At 34.6% G+C, this 22,050-nt stretch overlaps 1 protein-coding gene across 1 annotated transcript; it reads left to right on the top strand.

The window, feature by feature from the left end:
- Positions 14,423-15,205, top strand: LOC107607562. The gene has a single exon (XM_016309500.1). The coding sequence runs from the start codon at positions 14,423-14,425 to the stop codon at positions 15,203-15,205; it is 783 nt and encodes a 260-aa protein (XP_016164986.1).

The raw sequence follows: 22,050 nt of genomic DNA on the forward strand, positions 1-22,050 counted from the left end.
AATCTTAGGGACAATTTTAATACACAACGCCAATCTCAAGGACCATTTTGGGTTTAACTCAACTTTTAGCACCTAAAATATGCTTATATGAATCAAATCAAATCAAAAATCATGGACGCGATTCCATACTCCTTAAAGCTTTGGAGTACTAAAACTCCTTTTAAAAAATTAGAAAAAAAAAATTAGCATTTATGGTTATTTTATGTTTTTTTATTTAAAATTAATATTTTATATTGGATCCGTTTGGACTCATGGGTTAGTTTGGGCTTATGGATCAGTTTGGGCTTATGGATCAGTTTGGCAATTTATATAATTTTTACCTAACCTTAATCAAATTTCAACCATCATTCACATTTTTTTTATTCTTATTTTTTTCGTTGTAAATTTTTTTTCTTTTTTTTTTTAGAAATCTAATTCTAATTCGATATTCAAATCAATGCAAACTGATATGATCGGTTTAGGTTTAGTCACAAAAATATATTTACACCTTAACTTCATGAATTAAACATTAGAAGCAATAACACTAGTTACGAATCTAACGATAATGTAACACTATTCTACTCTTTGATTTGTGACTACTTATTTAAATTATTTTTAAATTTAAGTTTAACTATAAAAATATAAAATTAAATTTAACTAATAACCTAAAATAAATATCTCCAATAAAATATTAAAAAAAATTATGCAATATCTCAATGCATCTAAATTTATTTTTAATATTTTTTTTCAAATAATATTGCTATTAATATTATATGTAAAGAGTAATAGAAAATAGAATTTAAAATACTTATAAAATAAAAAAAAGAGAAAGAATTGTAGTAAAAATATAAGGAGAAGAGTATTTGATTGCAGCATAAAAGAGGATCGATTTATTATTATTTGCTTGTGTATGAAAAGAAAGGGAGAATGGTATTTTTGTTCTGTTACATTCACGGAGGTTCACCTCCTATTTATAGGCTTATGGAAGGGAGATTGTCAACCTTCATTTATTTCATTCTCTTTTGAGAATGTAAACTTTATATAGGAAATGGGCATCCACGTCCCATTCCTATCACAACACTCCCCCTTGGATGACCATTTAGGATTATTGCCTCGTTAAAACCTTACTAAAGAAAAACCCAGTGGAAAAAAACCTTAGTGAAGGAAAAAGAGTACAGTATCCTTTAGTGATAGGGACTGTCTCATTAAAAACCTTGTCAAGAAAAATCCAATGGGAAAAAACCTGACCAAGGGAAAAAGAATACAGTCTCCCCCTCTTGTCGACATCAGTTGATGTCTCGAAATCGGCGCATCCCAATCTCATGTACCAATCTTTCAAAGGAGGATTTTAGGAGTGACTTCGTGAATAAATCTGCCAGATTGTCACTTGAACGGATCTGTTGGACATCAATTGTCCCTTGATTTTGAAGGTCATGAGTGAAGAAGAATTTGGGAGAAATATGCTTTGTTCTATCACCTTTGATGTATCCACCCTTAAGTTGAGCAATGCATGCTGTATTATCTTCAAACAGGACAGTTGGAGCTATCTTATGATCAATCAGTCCACATGATGACAGAATATATTGAATCAGACTCCTCAGCCAAAAACACTCGCGACTAGCTTCATGAATTGCCAGTATTTCAGCATGATTAGAGGAGGTTGCTGCTATCGTCTGTTTCGTGGACCTCCATGATATAGCTGTACCACCATATGTGAATAGGTATCCTGTTTGAGACCTCCCTTAATGTGGATCAGACAGGTATCCGGCATCTGCATAGCCAACTAGTTGTGACTTGGATCCATAGGGCTAAAACAATCCCATATCAACCGTCTCATGAAGATATCGAAAGATTTGTTTGATTCCACTCCAATGTCTTCTGGTTAGAGAGGAACTATATCTTGCTAGTAAATTCACAGCAAATGATATATCGGGTCGCGTATTATTAACAAGATACATTAGCGCTCCAATGGCACTAAGATATGGTACTTCAGGACCAAGGATATCTTCATTTTCTTCTTTAGGACGGAATTGATCCTTTTTCACATCCAAAGATCTTACGATCATTGGGGTACTTAATGGATGTGACTTATCCATATAAAATCTTTTCAAGATCTTTTCTGTGTATGTTGTTTGATGAATAAAGATCCCACTTTTTATATGCTCGATCTGCAGGCCGAGACAAAATTTAGTCTTTCCAAGATCTTTCATCTCAAACTCTTCTTTTAGAGTTTTTATAATTGTTGGAATCTCTTCAGGAGTCCCAATGATATTTAAATCATCAACGTACACAGCAATTATAACGAATCCAGATGCAGATTTCTTTATAAAAACACATGGACAGATATCATCATTCCTGAATCCGTTTTTGGCCAGATACTCAGTAAGACGATTATACCACATTCGTCCAGATTGCTTTAGACCATATAAAGATCTTTGCAATTTGACTGAGTATAACCCTTGCGAATATTCATTGGATGGTTTGGATATCTTTAGTCCTTCAGGGACTTTCATATAGATATCCCGATCTAATGAGCCGTTGGTGCACGAAATTGTAATGTTACTGTTCACATTACTCTCTTACAACTTCGCACAACTAACCAGCAAGTGCACTGGGTCATCCAAGTAATACCTTACGTGAGTAAGGGTCGAATCCCACAGAGATTGTTGGTTTGAAGCAATCTATGGTTATCTTGTAAATCTTAGTCAGGAAATCAATTATGTTTATCAGTTGAATTATGAATAACCAGTAGAGCATAAATTAAAAGTTACTTGTTGTGTAGTAATGGAGAATATGTTGGAGTTTTGGAGATGCTTTGTCTTCTGAATCTCTGCTTTCCTCTGTCTTCTGATTCACGCACGCACGTCCTCCTCGGTGTCTTTACTATGTCTTTTTCAACAGGAATATTATTTACCTCTTTTCTCTTTCGAGGATTTTTGTCTTTGGAACCGACAGGCCTGCCACGCTTCTGGCGTGTATTTGCTTCCGTGGCTATTTGCCCTACTGGGACATTAATTCGAATTGGGGTATTTTCCGCCCTGCCACGCTTCTGGCGTGAATTTGCTTCAGTGGCTACTTGTCCTACTGGGACGTCAATTCGAATTGAGGCATTTTCCGCTGGTATGTAAGATTTGGTTATCCTCTTTGTATCAGAAAATGCATCAGGCAATTCATTTGCTATTCTTTGCAAATGTATAATCTTTTGAACTTCTAGTTCACATTGCCCTGATCGAGGATCTAAATACATCAATGATGATGCATTCCAATTAAGTTCCTTTTCAGGAAGCTTATTCTCTCCCCCTAATGTTGGAAATTTTGATTCATCAAAATGACAATCCGCAAACCGGGCTTTAAACACATCACCAGTTTGTATATGGCTTTGGCTTTATCCTTTTGGGATGCATTATTTTCAGCATCTAGTATCCATGATAAATAATTGTTTCCAGATATATCAAGAGCATTGAATTCAAGATGAGAGAGCTTCGACATAATGAAAATTTGTTATCTGAGTCTTCCTAAAAATTTGATCAGAGTCTCGTGCTGATAACGTGTTGTGAAATAAAAGATATATATATATATATATATATATATATATATATATATATATATATATATATATAATAGAGATGTATAAATAGAAGACTCTAGTATTAAAATAATTAGCTCAATAATAATTTATATATATATAATAATATTATATGTTGTAATGTATATATATATACAAAGATAGAAAGAAGTATTAAAAATAAAGAGAGAGAGAATCGCATTTGTTTATTGTTACAATCTCAATATAATAAAGATGATTAATATTGCTATTAATATTATATGTAAAGAGTAATAGAAAATAGAATTTAAAATACTTATAAAATAAAAGAAGAGAAAGAATTGTAGTAGAAATATAAGGAGAAGAGTATTTGATTGCAGCATAAAAGAGGATCGATTTATTATTATTTGCTTGTGTATGAAAAGAAAGGGAGAATGGTATTTTTGTTCTGTTATATTCACGGAAGTTTACCTCCTATTTATAGACTTATGGAAGGGAAATTGTCAACCTTCATTTATTTCATTCTCTTTTGAGAATGTAAACTTTATATAGGAAATGGACATCCACGTCCCATTCCTATCACAACACTCTTAAGACTCTTAAGATATTGTCCCAACACATATTATAATATTAATAATATAAAGCAGTTTTAAAATTCCAAACAATACAGAGTATGGTAACATCCACCATGAATCATGTAATATTCTTCTAGGTTGTCCTCGAGTCTCGAGCAACTGTGAAAGAAGTATAACCACAAATTGATGAACGAGGACTACAAGGCATTGTGACGAATTCTTGGTTATGAAGAATTGAATTTGGATTAGGATAGGTGTTGTGCATTGGTATTTAGATATGACAAGAGGGGGCAGGACTTTTGTTATTTAATACCCTAGCTAATACGTTGTCCTTTTCCTTTGAATGATCTGTATTTATGAATTTCAATTTCATATATCTTGAAGCTTAACGGAACTCTTCTTATTGGAGTCCATTCACTTAATGAAACCAGCATTGGAAAATGCAAGAGCTCCACAAATTATATGACAAGAATGAATCTTTGTGTTTATGGTTTTCAAAGTTAGGTGTTCTATGTGACTTGGTATATCACATTGATTGTGTGCTCTCAACAACCAAACCAACCATGTTGTGAAAAAAAGTTAACATTTTTTATTCATTTTCTTCTATTTTAAATAACTTTGAAGCTACTATACAATAAAAAGTAACGTTAAATTATAGGGCATTTGCATAACTTCAATAGCTTTGAATGTGAACATCAACATCGGCGAGTCCTAAACAAGTAGCCATAGCCAATACAACTTGGATGTCTTATACTATACTAAACCCACTACGTTGCTATACTCTTACTAATTGTAAACCAGACGTGACACTTTCAATATCACTTAATCAGGATGAGGAATTTATACAATGACTACCGTGAATATGAATTTGACCATTTCCCAGGATGTTGCTTTCAAGAATCCAACTTTATTGGATTCGAAACCCCAACATAAACCCTAAACATACTCTGCTCCATAAAATATCTCATCTACTGTTATAGAGAAGATGGTCTTGCAATCCCAACTTTGGTCAACAAGTACATTCGCCGTTTTGAAATCCTTGTGCACCAAACAGGGGCTCAAGGAGTGAAGATGAGCCAAACCTGCATAATAGGAGATGAATGAGGTTTCGAAAATCAGAAACAAGTTCCTTGGGGCTTTATATGCATACACAAGGTATTGTTGTATATATAACAACACTAACCTTTAATTATGCATTAATTTGCACACAGAGTAATTTTTGCTCATTGGCTTGATTAGCCAATTATAGAGCACTCATTTTTTATCAATCCTGCATGCTACAAAAGCTTAAACTCACTACAATGGCAGTATAACCTCCTTCCCTTGCTTGCATAATCCTATCTCGTGTATGAACTATGAAGTAAGCTGATTTGAAATACTCAAATCACTGGTCACACTCTAACGCAAAGGAAACCTCATCATGTGGTCAATCAACAATTTCTTCACACTGGAAATACACAATGAAAATCACCAACAAATTAAATAAGGTGCCGTCTATGGTGCCCATAAATTTTGATGGCTATGGTGGCTATGGATAAATAAATCACCAAATGCTGGTACGTGAAGGAAAAAAACCATTGTTTGACTTATTTATCACTTTCAACGTAATTTACTTGTTACGGTAATCTCTTTAGTTTTAACAACAGTAAATTATTTTTCCTTTTTTATTAGAATTTTTTTTTATTTTCAACAAATGGTAACACAATTAAAAAAATTAGGCAAAAACTTGTCTGCTATCGACTTCGCATGAAATTGTTTTTGGATAAATGACACGTGTTATTATTTTATTTAAAAAAAATACGGATTTATTTTATATAAATGATTTAATTGAAAAAACAAATAAAATATAAAAAAATTTAACTCTAAAAACAATCATGTTATTTTTTAAGATTTGATTTTTTTATTGTGTTTTCATAAAATTTGCACAAAATTCACCTATCACATTGACTAAACTTATTTATTCATGTAAAATTTGTTTATGGACTCAACAAAAACAAAGGATCTAAATGTTGGCTAGGTAAGCGTCCTGTAGTAAAAAGAGTAGTTATGAACCCTGTAGATCATCTCCATGGAAGTGGCGAAGGAATGGCCCTAATTAGTAAAAAAACGTTTATGTTTTAATACGATTTGAATTGTATTAGTATATTTTTATTTTTTTAATCAATTTAATTTTATTTAAATAATTAAAATTTTAAATTATAAAATTTATATTAGTTTATAATTTAAAATTTAAAATTGTTATTAAGTGAAATTTAAAATTATTAATTACAAAAAGTAGCATGTCATGTGTCAGAGAGAGAGAGAGAGATTTCAAATTATATTGACTACCGGTTGTTTGCCGAGATTTCAAATTATATTGACTTTCAAATTATATTGACTACCCGTTGTTTGGCAATTTCTTAGGCTCCTCTACTTGTAGCAAATGAATTCCGTTCCCAAACCCAAATAGCCTATTAATCAAAGTTCACCATATACAAAAAAACAAATAATATTGATTAAAGCATGAAAGCTTTGAAATGAAACATGCATCGTACCCAGAAGCAAAAATATGAAAAATGGAAAGAAACGTAAAAATGAATCATACCTGGAAAGTTTTGAATGGTGGGTTGACTTCGGTCGACTTTAGAGGCGGGAAAGATACTAAGGTGGCGACAATGGCAGTAGCCTTATCGGCAGCAACAAGTCAACATCTTCCTCTAATCCCATCTGCGTGTGCAGTGTTGGTGGAGAAGACAGTGAACTAATGAGGTCATCAGTGGTTGGCTGGCGACGGAGGTGGTGGTGGGCTAATTAGAAGAGGAATTCAGGGATTTCATATTTGTTTTTATTGAAGTTGCGTCGTTCCCTTTGGTTCTGATTTGTTTGCCCTCCTTAGCTTCTAAATCTTTTAATTTTTTTTTTTGTGTCTAATTATTTCTATGGTTTAATTTCATCAATTGGTTCCCTCTTTTTTTCTTAACTTCCCTCCCCTCTGTTTTGTTCTCCAGAGTATTTATACATTTTGGTTTTTAGAAAATTTTGAGTTAGACATTTTTTTATCATATTTTGCATAATCCTAACATTTATATTCTCTTTTTTTACTTTTACAAGTTTTCTTTTTCATCTTTTTCTTCCTCTTCTTCACCTCCAAGATCATGCCATGGTATAACTGCCACGCGTGTTGCACCTACTTCAACATGCCATGAACCACACATTTTCTAAATCTCTCTGTGACCGATACACCCACTTTCTCCGTACTTCACCTACCAGAAGAGCATCCACTTCTACGTCCTCAATAACAGCATCACCTCCAACCCTGACAACGTCCACCACATCCTCTAGAACAAGTTTCAAAATTACCATAAGGGCACTTCTTTCTCTACTCTCCAGCAAGCAATATAGATTGTTGAACATTATGATATCATGATTCTCCTTTGACATCATATGCAAATTCTCATTTGTAATGGACCCTGAGTGCTTCATTCCTTCTTTCCCAGAGTCCAAGTTGGCAAACAGCTTCCACCTCATATCCAAGCTACAAGTACAACGAGCAATGTCACCCTACTCATACGAAAACTGAAGCGATTACTAAACATTGGTTCGGAGAAGAAATTGAAAGAAGCGATCAAAGTGGTAGACAATGTGGTCATGGAGATGATAGGGCAGAAGAGGAGGGAGATGGCGACGACGACGACGGGTCTTAACAAATCAGACTTGCTGTCTAGATTCATGGGATCCATCGAAGATGACAAGTACTTGAGAGTAGGGGTGTTCATAAAATAACCAAATTGTGGTTAATCGGTTAAAAAACTATAACCACATTTTGGTTAACTAATTTAATAAAATAATTTTAAAAACTATATCCATATTATTAAAAAGTGGTTAACCAAAATCAAATTTTAAAAACTGATTTTTAACCGATTAACCAAAATCAAAACCAAATTGTATGCAATTTTTGTGTTCAAATTGGTTAACTGGTTTTTTTGTAAAAATCGATTTTTAACCGGTTAAAAATTAATTTTTTTTTTTTGAAAAATCTAATTTTTCTATGTAAAAAATCAGTTTTTTTAAAACCGATTATTTTTTAAATTTGGTTTTTATTTTTATAACCAATTAAAAACCAATCTTAAATTTTCCAACCAATTAATAACCAGTTTTATTATATAAAACCAATTTAGTTAATTAACCAAATTATATTTTTGGCTAACCAAAAATAAGTTTGGTTTTTGGATTAACCAAATCATGAACAGCCCTACTTGAGAGACATATTCATTAGTTTTTTTTAGTATTAATTAGTTGAGAACAAGTTAATTTTTCTTCTTGTGAACATTGAAGTTGTAGAGTGTGCATTGTATAACTTGAAGTTATAGTGTTAAAATGTTAGTATTATGCAAGATATGATAAAAATTAAAAAAGAATAATGTGGTTTCCGAATAGAGGAAAACAAGAACTATTTTATCCCTTATTAAAATTAATTATTAAAGATCAATCGAATAATTAATTTTAACTAAAAACTAAAGTGTCTAACACAAAATTCTTTTCAAATCCAAAATGAGTAAATACTCTTTTTTAATGTTTCGTTCCCTCCCTTTCGAAACTCTACCGGGTAGCATAAGTGCATAACACTTTCGATTTCTTTTTTCTATTTTAGTTATAATTTGTTAGTACCTTTATATTTTTTTAATTAATTTGTTTGATATGGTATTTTTAATATATCTCTATTAGACGAAAATAAATAATTAGACCATTACATAGGAAAATTATAAGGTACAAATATCAATATATAGATATGGTATTCTAATCACAAATATAGCGACACGTAATTTTCTTCTAGTGCAATGAGAAGTAGCTTCACAAAGTTTAAATTGCTTAAAGTTTTATATATAGGAGTCAATTATCATTGTTAGCTCGTAGACTTGCACACATAATAATAATGGGTTAATAGTCAAATTTATCTTTAAAAGATTATTTATTGTTTAAATTTATCTTCAAATAATTTTTTTAGTCATATTAGTTTTTAAAAGATAAAACATAAGTTAAATTAGTCCTTTTGTTAGTTAGATGATGATGTGGTAGATTAATACCACGTGTCACAATATGACTGGTTGGCGTGTCAAGTCAGTGACACCTAACACGCCACGTGTCACTTAACATATAAAAAAGTTTTTTATAATCAAAATGGTCCCTAAAATTCCAAACGTTAGCCATTTTCATTCCTAAGATTTTAAAAATTAATCATATTAATCTTTTAAATCTCACTAAATAATATAATAATTGTTTTAAATCAATATTAATTAATATTAATTAATATTGTAAATGATATTTTATATAAAATAATCTCACAAAATGTTATTTTTTCAAGCATTCTCAAACTAAACAATTATTTGAATCACTAAAAGATTTAAGAAAATTAGATATTATTATTGTGTCAAGTCTTCTCAAACTATGCTTGATCACTAATAGACTAGATATAAAAGTTCACTAATTTTGTCTATGAACTATAGTTATAAAACTTGAATCAAACCGATCAATTCAATCAAAAAATCGGTAAATTAGATTCTAAACTAATTTAATTTACTCTTTAGACTATTTAAAGAAGAGAATCGATGTAAACAAGTAAGAATCGAAGAAAATCAGTGTGATAACACCAAATACGTATTTTATGATTTATTAAAATTTCAATAATGATTGTCAGTTTTTAGTATATTTTTCATAATTAAATTTTATCAACGATAATATACCGTTATAAATAAATTTGGATTAATATTGTGATTAATATATTACCAATATATCTATTTCACATATTAACGATGGAAAATTGTTCCTAATAAAGATTGGATTTTGACAAAAACACTATACCTTCATTATCAAGTTGACATAAAATTAGTATTTTTTAAGTTAAAACACTTATTTAATGCTAATTGAATGTACAAGAGTATTAGACTTTGACTGATAGTTAAAATACTAATCAACTACTTATAAATAATATAAAAATGATCCCAACATAAAATATGATAATAGTCAAACTACCAATTAATCTAAAATATAAGTGATTTTAACATTGAAATTAGAGTATGATTTTTGGTCAAAATACTAATATACAATTAACTGGTAATGTAAGAATAATTTTTCTCCTCTTATTATTTTTTTTCTTAGAGTAAAACAAAAAAATAAAAGGAGAAGAAGAGGTGTTAGAGAAAAAAATAAAACAAAAAAAATACTGAAATTTTAGTTGAAAAGTAAATAAATTTTAATTGTGTAATATATAAATTTTTTTATATTGTGTATGAAGTAATTTATTAGTCACCAGTAAACTCTTATAAAAATAATAGGTTAAATTTAAAAAGATAATAAAATACCTTTTAAAAATAAAGATTAATAGTTAAATTACTCCCTAAAAAATGAGTTAATCATCAATTTCATCTTCAAATAATTTTTTTAATCAAATTAATCTTAGAAAAATTTAAAATCAATTGTTTGTCCCTCTATCAATTAATTAATCATTTCCGTTAATATTTTGCCATGTGAATATAATGTTAAGTGACAAATCAGCACATATCAAAACAACACCGTTTTAATTACTAGCAAGGCTTAACTCAAAACGATGCCATTTCTCTTTATTTCTCCCCATTTAAAGTTTTCATCAGTCATTGTTCAGTCATCTCTCAATATAAAAATAATAAAAAATATAATAATTTAATCTCCAACCTCGGATTGGCTCCTAAGAGGATTCCAAGATATCGAACCAGGAGGGCCGCCTCCTTACACCCCAACAGACTGCACATACTTTGAACCCACTGTTGATCACAATTGATTGAGATCAAACTGAATTTATCAAAATTGATACTCAACTCCAACATCAATTCAAAACATCGTATATTATTATTATTATTATTATTATTATTATTATTATTATTATTATTATTATTCCATATATTTTGATATATTTTCAATTGATAGTTGATACTAATATATACTTTCAATTGGTCACGCACGTTTCATGTAATGGTAGGTGTTTTCCTAGTGATTGAGCATTTCCTATATCGTGATTTTAAACATACGTATTTGTTTCCATTTCTCTTTTGTTTTGAGTCAAATTTCTTCAGCACATGATTCAAATATTTTTCTTTTTTGGATCTTATATTTCAGATCGTATAAACGGAACCGAACTGTGCCAATTTCTATTATCCTTTGTAAGAGTAGGCTAAGTCACAGCCAAGTCATAATTTCACTTCCCTCGTTCCTCAAACTTTACACCCAATTACAACTGTAGCAAACAAAGAATAATATCTATAAATCTATATCAATTAACATTTGTACCATAAAATAACCCTTTACAATAATATATTATCATTTTCTGAAACAAATCAATGATTATTATTATTATAATTATCGTTGTTATTATATCATTGTTATTAGAGTATATACTTAAATAGGTCCGTAAAACTTTTTGCATGGACGTTTTGGTTTTCAAAAAATTTTTATTAAATAAAAATTCCTAAATTTTATAAAAATAAGATATATAGGTATTTTCGTCTCATTTTTAAAATTTATTTGTCCAAATAAAAACGAGTCTAACTAAGATATATAAAAATCCTTGAACTTTACATAATAATAAATTAACAATTCAAATTTTCAGTTAAACAAAATTCAATAAAAAAAAATTCAACCTGCAAAGAAGTGAAGAATATCTTTGGTATGAGTTGTAAACACAAACCACAAAAATGAACAATCACTGAACAGGAGAGGCAAAAAAAGATTTAAGGCTTACCTAAAATCACTAAACAGGAGAGGCGAAGAATGCAACAAGCAGCAACAACTAATCATGAATACCGGCAGTCAATGACATAGAGCAGCAACAACACTAAGTCAGCAACCTTCCAATGCAGTTACAGTTGCAATCAAAGAGAGCCAGAAAGGCAGAGATACACTCAGAGGCGGCACCACAGCAAGCCTCACGGGTCATGATACCACAACTTTTCTTCTCCGATTTGGTGATTTCAAAATTCAGAGGGAGTTCAGAGTTTAAAGGGAGGAAAAGTGATAGATTGAATGAGGTGAAAAGTGAAAAGGCAGTCATAGATTGAGGATAAATTGCTAGAATAAACGGTTTAATATTAATGAGTATTACTCCTTCTAAACTTATATTCCTAACAAATGAATTTACTATAAAGTTACTTCTCGGGCAGAAAAAAAGCCAACAAGCGCTTCGGGAATTCCTCCTTCCTTTTATCATTATGTATGCTTTCATCATATCAAATGATTGCTGCAACTTAGACTCTAGACTAGTGACCTTTTGCTATGAATTATGTAAGTCAGACTTCAAATTATTGATTTTTTCTGTAAAATTGCAGCAGTATAGGCTAAGAAGATCAAGTTGAATTAGTGGAGTTGGTCATCCCATTAAGCCGACTTCTCACATTCATAAAGGTATTTGTAGGCGCTGCTCTCATGCCCATGCAACGAACTCTCCTAGAATGTTCAGACCCCAAAATAAACTTTACCAACAGCATCATTAGAGACACGTCAAATTGTACATTTGACTGTGTCATATTCAGCTCAATTTGTTCCTATTTAAAAATAGTAAACAAAAACTATTCAATTTATCTATCTATTTAAAACAAATGTGTGTAATAAATAAAAACAAAATCAGTCTCAAGTACCTTAAAGTAGTTCCATTCCACGCACCGTAATATTATGTTAAAAATGTTAGCTAATGCAGATGCATATGCAGAAAATAGTGAGAGGCTAATGCAAATGCAGAGACGCTCACTGTTGACACACACAAAAACAGAATGAAATAATTGCACGGCACCAATAACAATAATTAACCAACAGTAATTAACAACATAAATTGAAGGAAAAGTTTATCAAGAGTACCAGTAATTAACTTATGGCCTTTTCTCTCGTGTATCCATACGAAATAACAGAATCAACATATGGCCTACATGTTAGGCTAGTAACACCCCAGCTAGCTAAGGTCTGAGTAAGATGCATCTAAGTTAACGTCATGACTGTCGTTAACTACGATTTTTTAATACGAGCCTCTCAAACCAATTCTAAACATATAATTTCAAATGTAACAATTTTTTGATCTTTTAAATATTTAAGGTATCAAATCAAATAAGATAATACTTTCTTATAAAAAATTCTTTTCAATCATACTTTTTCAATTATAAAAAATGTCAAATATATTTTACAATTTTAGAGTATATAAGTGAGTATCAACAATATTTCAACGTTTCAAAAACTCATCCAAATAAAATCGAATATTTTAAAATAATGCAAAACTTCATCAAACATGTATAGAGTCTCATGTAAAGTTCTTAAAGTGTAAGCTTCACATAAATAAATTATTTAAGTCTAATAAATTTATTATTTTAATCAAACTGAAATTCTTCAATTATAATTTCATAAATATATTTAAACCAAAAGTAATTATAAACGTAAATCCTTCTAACAACGTAGTCCTAAGGAACCGAATAGACCAAACCTCGAGTGCCAAATTAAAAGGTGAGGATGGTTGAAGTAGAATGGAACAAAAGAGTACAAAATTTGGACTGGAGCAGTGGCAGCTCCGACAACATTTTTTTTTCTGACAGGCAGAACTGTGAACAGGGGAACAACGGAGAAGAAGTGGCAAGTCAGTGGCACACAGAAGCAACGACTAAAGGAAGAGCAATGATAGCATCATCAATGGCAGTGGGGCAATGCCTAAAGATTCACGATGTTAAAGATTCACTTTACACTCTCAATAATAATGACACATTGTTTTTTGGTGCAATGAGATACATTTGTTGGGAAAGAAGTTTGCAAGATCATCTTCATCAACTTGAATGTAAACTAATAAGAGAGTACATCAAGAGTACAAATGTCTACTGAAAGCTTGAGTTCTGAAGTAGAAAAAAGGTCACCGGAAGAAGAAGATCTGGTGGCAAGGAGTACCAAAAAGGTCAAGATGGATGAATTCATACAAGAAGAGAATCAGATGGAGGACAAAGAACAGACTATAGAACCGGCTGAAGAGACTATGGAGGAGGGACACAGCGTGCCAGAAGAAGTAGGTGTTCAGGAGACCATTCCGGAACAAGCAACGAAGGCTTCCTATAAAGACAGACTGATAAGCAATGGTTTAGACAAACTGAATCCAGAAGAGATTGTGGACATGGTAGCAGAAGATTATCTTTCTGAGGAAGATCTGATGGAATCAGAGGAGGATGAAAAGACTCCCTTCAATCCTATGCCAAAAATCGAAGTTACGCTCGAAGAGTATGACGAATGGTGTAGACCATGGAAGTAATCACTCATAGTGAAACCTCTGGGAAAGAAGCTGAACCTACCTATTATGGAGAGATGGGTTAATAGAAGATGGTCCAAGAAGGGGGCAGTCCATGTCATGGACTTAGAAGGAGGATATTTTTTGATCCGCTTCTCGGACCAGGGAGACTATGCGCATGCCTTCTTTGAAGGACCATGGATGATTGTTGATCATTATCTCCTTATTCAGAGATGGAGACCTTTGTTCATCCCGAAGGAAAATGAGGTTCAAAAGGTAGCAGTTTGGGTACGTATCCCAAATCTCCCCACAGAATTATACAATAGATATTTCTTATGGAAGGTGGGTAAATCTATTGGAACTATGCTGAAAGTAGATGAACACACTTCTATACATTCAAGAGGCAAGTTTGCAAGGATTTGTGTTGAGATCGATATTCGGAAAAAATTGGTGCCGTCCTTCTCAGCACTTGGGAAAGAATTCAACCTTGTGTACGAAGGACTACATCAAATCTGTTTTAATTGCGGTAAATACGGTCACCGAATAGAGGGCTGTCCGGATGAAAATAAAAAAGGCCAGAAGGAAACAAGGCTTGACCAACAGAACTACCATGCAGCTGCCGGAGATCTTCCTGCTCAGAACACTTCCGAACAGATTCCAATTCCAAACCAGAAAGGGAAAAAAATTGTGATGGAGAAAAATCAGGGGGCTGGTCTTGAGGAGAAAGCCGTTGCTAATAATGAGCAATCTTCTGAGATTTTTACCAAAAATAAGGTAGCTGATACAAGTAAGAAGGTGGGGTCCTTTGGCCCATGGATGATTGTGAAGAAGCCCCAAAGAAGAAATAAATAGAGATCTGGAGAATTTAATGAGGAGAAAAAGAAAGCAGTTAATGCAAATAGATTTGGCATACTAGTCGATGAAGAAAACAACCAGGAAACAAATATGGAAAAACAAGATATTGCCAATTTGGGCAAGAAAGAAGGTGGGAACCAGACAAGCAAGGAAGACCAGCAAGGAGGTAGGGTGGAAGCATCTCTGAAATTACAAGGTGCAGGAAATAAGAAAAATATATTTAACAAAGCAAATAAAGGAAAAAATACTGAGAATAGCAGGAAGTTCTCTGCTGTCCAACCAAAATCTGGAAGAATAAAAGATGTCCAGCAACCTTTAGCACCCAAAGGGGAAAAAGAACACAACCATAAAGAGGGATCAAGGAAACAAGATAAAGAGCATCAGGAATACTGGAATCAGTTCAATAATCTGTTGAAGGGCATTTACAAAAGCCATCAGCAAGGAAACCACATTGACTTCAACGAACCTTTCAACCCTCTTCTAAGCAATCTTATTGCCAAGACCATGGGTGGAGGAAGACCGGAAGGAGAAAGCAGTGGTACTCTCAAGGACAAACCACCAGAAATAAATCAGGATGAATATATGAACATGATTATGGATGGCAGACATGACAAGCAGCCAGTGCAAATTTCGGTTGGAGAAGACGAGGAAGAGGAATATGGTCCCAAGCCTATGGATGACTAAGTCTGTCTCTTTGGCCAGGGAGCTTCTATACTCTTTGATTTGTCTTTTTTTACTTATTTTCTTTTATGACAAGGAATATTTTAATTTGAAACTGCAGAGGTGCCTCAGCTAAGGGGCTCAATTCTATGATTAAGGATCTAACATATAGATATCATAGCTGCTTTTGTGTCCTTCTTGAGACTCATGTTTCAGGCAGGAAAGCAGAAAATATTATAAAGAACTTAGGTTTTGATGATTGGTGTGTTAGCAAAGCTGAGGGTTTTTCTGGCAGAATTTGGTGCCTTTGGATGAAAGATAAGTGGACGATAAAACCAATTATAGTACATAAGCAGTTCATACACCTTGAAGTGCAATGGGATAAGGATCAACGATGGATGTTCACAGCTGTTTACGGCAGCCCACAGGTGGGAAGAAGAAGGGAGCTTTGGAAAGGATTGGAAGACATTGCTGGAACTATTGAAGGACCATGGTGTTTAGGGGGTGATTTTAACTCTGTCCTCACTTTAAATGACACAGGGAGTACATCTAATTTATCTCAAGACTCTAATATCTTTCTTAACTATATTAACAGGTGTGATCTTAACGATCTAAGCTTCACTGGCCCACCCTTTACTTGGCAAAGGGGCAATGTCAAGAGAAGATAAGATCGGTGTTTAAGTAACCTGGATTTTTCTAACAGATTTTTGGAAGTGGGAGTAAGACATTTACCTAAGTTAAAATCTGACCACTTACCTATTCTTCTTGATTTTCAGATGGCAGAGCATGACCGAGGACCCAAACCTTTCAGATTTTTGGCACCTTGGGTGCTTCATAATGATTATAAGAATATGGTGGAGAGGAGCTGGAACAATAGGAACAATTTACTGCAAAATATTGCTGACGTTACAAATAACATGAAGGTCTGGAATAGGGAAGTTTTTGGACATATCTTTCACAAAAAACAGCAGATTATAGCTAGATTGGAGGGAATCAGCAATAAACTCTCGTTCTCTAGCAATCCCTTTCTAGAGAAACTACAAAAAGATCTATGTAAAGAGTATGAGAGCATAGCAACACAGGAGGAAGCCTACTGGATGCAGATGTCTAGATGCACATATATCAAGTTTGGGGATAGAAATTCTAAATACTTTCATCAAAAAGCTAATGGAAGGAGGAAGAGGAATAAAGTGATTGCTTTGAAAAATGAAGAAGGGAATTGGGTGGATGATGTGGATTACTTAAAGAATTGGGGTGTTAATTTTTTCAAAGAGTTGTACTATGCAGAATCAGATGGAACTCCCTTCGCAGTCAGTGGCTGCTTTCCAACACTAGAAAGAAGAGATTATGAAGAAATTGAAAAGGAGGTGACCTTTGATGAAGTTAAAGATGCGGTTTTTAGCATGGGTAGCTGGAAGGCCCCAGGAAGCGATGGTCTCCCAGCCAAATTCTACCAACACTCTTGGAACATAGTGGCTGAATCCCTGGTAACTTGGGTTAAGATGATATTTAGGGATCCTAGTAACATTGATGAGGTCAACAAAACTCTCATCTCCATCATACCAAAGATTCCAACGCCTGAAAATTTTGGACACTTCAGACCCATCAGTCTCTGTAATGTTTGTTACAAAATTATTACGAAGATTGTGGCTTCAAGACTAAAGAGCTTCATGCCTACTCTCATCTCAAATACTCAAGCGAGTTTTATTCCTGGACGAGTGAGTGCAGATAATATCCTTGTGGTGCAAGAAGTGATTCACACAATGAGAAATAAAAATCATGGTAAAAGCTTTATGGCTATAAAAATAGATTTAGAGAAGGCATACGATAGATTGAGCTGGAGATTTATTACAGAGACTTTGGAGGAGGCTAGAGTTCCAAATACCATCATTTTGGTAGTCAAGCACTGCATTACATCTTCTACCATGAATCTTCTGTGGAATGGCTCGCCGTCAGAGACTTTTACCCCAATGAGGGGTATTAGACAGGGAGATCCCTTATCCCCATATCTTTTTGTTCTATGCATAGAAAGACTCTCTCATTTAATTAATAAATTAGTTGTAGAAAAAAAATGGGAACCTGTTACCCTTTCACGTAATGGACCTAAAATCTGTCACCTTTGTTTTGCAGATGACTTGGTACTCTTTGCTGAAGCAAACATCAAACAAGTACAAGTGATCAAGGATGCGCTTAAGAAGTTCTGTGAGAGCTCAGGACAAAAAATTAGTCTGAATAAATCTTGCGTCTTCTTCTCAAAGAACGTGAACCACAATATCAGAAACCATCTGAGTCAAGAGCTAGAAATTGCGCTTACAGCTAACTTGGGGAAATACCTTGGTGTTCCACTCATCCATAAAAGATGTAATCAACATTACTTCCAATTTATCATCGATCGCATGCAGGCTAAGCTCGCGTCTTGGAAAAGAAGGTCCTTATCTCTAGCAGGTAGGTGCACGTTGATTCAATCGGTGTTATCAACTATCCCAAGTTACTGTATGCAAACTATGAAGATTCCCACAGCAGTTTGCAACCGCATTGACAAAATTTGTAGAGACTTCCTCTGGGGCAGCAGTGAAGAGGGGAAAAGAATTCACCTTATAAACTGGGATAAGGTGTGCAGAACCAAGGAAAAGGGTGGGTTAGGAATCCGAAAAGCGCAGGAAACAAATAATCTTTTCCTAATGAAGCTTGCTTGGGGTCTAATCTATAACCGAGATGCTCTATGGGTTCAAGTAATGAGGACGAAATATGGGTGTGGAGAGGAGATTATTCCTAAAATCCGCCTCAAAACCAGCAACTCAAATGCTTGGAGTGGAATTGCAAGAGTCTGGGAGAACTTTCAACAGAATTTAATTTGGCGAATAGGAGATGGTAAGAAGATATCCTTTTGGAAGGATCACTGGATTCCAGGGATACACAGGTTAGAAGAGGTTGCTCTAAATAATCCTAGTGAGGAACAACTACAGAAGAGGGTTGCAGACTATGCTACTAGCCAAGGGAAATGGAACTGGGAGGCAATTTGAAGTGTGCTACCAGAAGAAATCATAAACCATATTCAAATAATTAAAGCACCCACTGATAGGATCGGGGATGACACAACAGGGTGGCTACAGACCCCTAATGGAGTTTTCACTATAAAATCAGCCTACGAGTTCTACTACAACGGCAACGAGGAAACGGATTTCTCATACAAACAGTTGTGGAAAATTAAACTACCTCAGAGGTTAAAAGCTTTTACCTGATTACTCAACCATGAGGTGCTTCTGACAAATTCAAATAGAAAGAAAAGAGGCCTTACCGAGAATGACAGATGCCCGAGGTGTCACAGAGAGGAGGAGACCTTGCTCCATATATTACGAGAATGTCCTTTTGCTTGTAGTATCTGGAAGAGCATGGTAAATAGAGATTATCAGAATATTTTCTTTAACCAGGACTTTAAGGAATGGTTAGGAACAAACCTAAATTTAATCTCTCATATGCAAAATGGGACTTCTTGGACCATCCACTTTGTTACAACCTGCAATACTCTATGGAGGTGCAGGAATGAGCTTATCTTTGACAACCAGAACATGCAAAGTAATCAACTTTGTAATTTAATCACTAGATTATCAGAGAATTATGTCTCAGCCTTTGGCAATACAGAGGGTTCAATTAATAATATGAGACTTACGAAGGAAATTCAAGTTGGGTGGATACCTCCAGAGGAAGGGTGGGTCAAGCTGAACGTCGATGGTTCTGTGTACCAGCCAGGAAGCAGAGGAGCGTGTGGTGGTGTACTTAGAGACCTGAACGGAGATTTCATTGCAGGATTTTGCATGAATATAGGCTGCTGCAGCATAACAACGGCGGAACTCTGGGGGATGTATCTTGGGATCAAGCTTGCAGTTGAGATGGGTATTCTCAACCTGGAGGTGGAATCGGACTCTCACTGCGCTATCACCATTGTTGGGGTGCCTTCAGTTGAAACTTACGCAAACTCGTCTCTGGCTCGTTCGATCAAGGAGCTTGAAACCAGGTTGAAAAAGCTAAAAATCAGACATGTCTATAGAGAATCAAACTTTTGTGCTGATTCAATGGCGAAGCTCGGACACACAATGGAAGAGGGAGTCACCGTTTTTAGGCATCTCCCGTCACTGTTGATGATGCATCTTCTGGCAGATATAAGGGGAATTAAATTCCCAAGAGTAATTGTTGTTTAGCCTTCTTCTTGTCGTTGGGCTGTGGCCCCTTTATTATCAAAAAAAAAATCAATGGCAGTGGTAAAATAGTGGCTGAAACAAAATATAACACGCAACCACTAATCAGGCTAGGATGGTGGTGAAACGGAACTGACAAAGGTGCAAAGCAATTTCTGTGGTGTTTTCAAAGGGCAAGGGCAGTGGAAGATGACTCCAGTGTGTGGGTCTAGCGACAAAGCTTTGGCGAAGGATGAACAAAGGACATAGATGAGTAGGGACATGGGCGAGTTGCAGCAAAACCTGAACGACAGATCCGACAAGCTCTGACGGCCTTCTCTGACGACAATAGTAGCAACGCCGTTGCGTCCTTTTTCCTCCCTCTTTGGCTGTTGCGTTCTCTCCCTCTCTCTATCGCATTCTCACTCTCATTCTCATTTTCTCTCTCCTCTGCGAACTCCTCTCTCTCTTCGAACTCCCTGTCTTCGTGCACTGTCACGACCGAGGCTCCAACCAATAGCAGTGGCAGTGTTACGGCTTGGTGATGATGGATACTGCCCCTCCTCTCTCTCTCTCTCTCTCTCTCTCTCTGTGTGTGTACGCGTGTGCGTGTGTGAACAAAATTAGGGTTAGGGTTTGATAAAAGTAATAAAGGTAGTATAGAAATTTTGATAAAATTAAAGGGTAGGGTAGTAATAAAAAAAATCAAATGTAATTCATTAAAATTATTCCAAGAATACTATTTATTTATAAACTCATTAATTAATTTCTACCAAGTACTTTAATTTTAAATTAGAGACAATTTAACTAAATTCTTTTTAGTTCATAAAATCAAACTAAAAAAAATTTCAATTATTCAAATTAAATTATCAAACCCTCCTTATTTTTTTAACTCCTCAAACTTTAAATTTCTAAATAAGAAAATACCTAACTATTATAAAATTTAGGGATAAGTATTGTTTTGGTCCCTAACGTTGAAGGTCAAAATTGAAACCGTCCCCAATATAATTTTAGATTTAAAATCATCCTTAATATTTTTTTCGTATTAAAATCGTCATTTTTAATAAAATAATTTTTTAAAAGACAACAGTACCCCCAACCCCTATTACCGTTCATTTTGTTTTCCCTGCCACCACCCTTAATTCTGCATTCTCCACTATCGCCACCCCTTTATTTCCACTATCAGCCATCTGATCATTTTGCATTCTCCACCACTATTGTTCATTCTGCATTCTCCACCACCGTCACCGCCCCTATTTCCACTATCAGCTATTTCTTTCCACAACAACAATAACAACAGAACATACATTCAAATTCAAGAATCTATTATCAATAATAACAGAACATTCAAATCAATAATAACACAATATTCAATATTCAAAAAAAATTCAAATGAACATAGAAATCAACACATGCAGAAGCAGAAAGCAGAAAAAATCAACACAAACAGAAGACAGAAGCAGAAAGCAGAATCTAAAGCAGAAACAGATGAAGAAGTTCAAACACAAAGTCAAATCAACAAGCAGAAGAACAAATTTAATAAGAAGTAGAAGCAGAAACTCAAGCAAAAGCAGCAAGCAGAGGCCAGAGCAAGAACCACCGGCAGCTCGTGGACGACGGAGCGACGGCAGTTGGGTAGATCTGCGGTGGCAGCAACCTAACTCAGCCTCAGATTCCTCTCTCTCCTTCGCACGCCGTCCTCCTCGCGTCAAGCTCCCCTTCCCGGCGACGCACTCCACGGCAGCGGCAGAAGCATGCATGAACGGCGGCGACGTTTCTGGCGGCGGCTCGTGGGCGGACCGACGACGATGTATGTGTCACGATGGTGGTGGCAGCTATGGCAGCGGCCTCCTCCCCTCCACCAGTGCTCCCTCTCTCTTTTCAGATCTCCTCTCTCGCTGCTTGTGCTCGGTGGCGAAGGACCCAACGGTGGCGGCGATGGCCTCCTGTGACGGTGGAGACCCGCGGTGAAGGCGATGGCCTCCTCCCCTCCCCCTTCGCGTTTCC

This window comes from Arachis ipaensis, chromosome B07 (assembly GCF_000816755.2).
Source record: "Arachis ipaensis cultivar K30076 chromosome B07, Araip1.1, whole genome shotgun sequence".
NCBI lineage: Eukaryota > Viridiplantae > Streptophyta > Magnoliopsida > Fabales > Fabaceae > Arachis > Arachis ipaensis.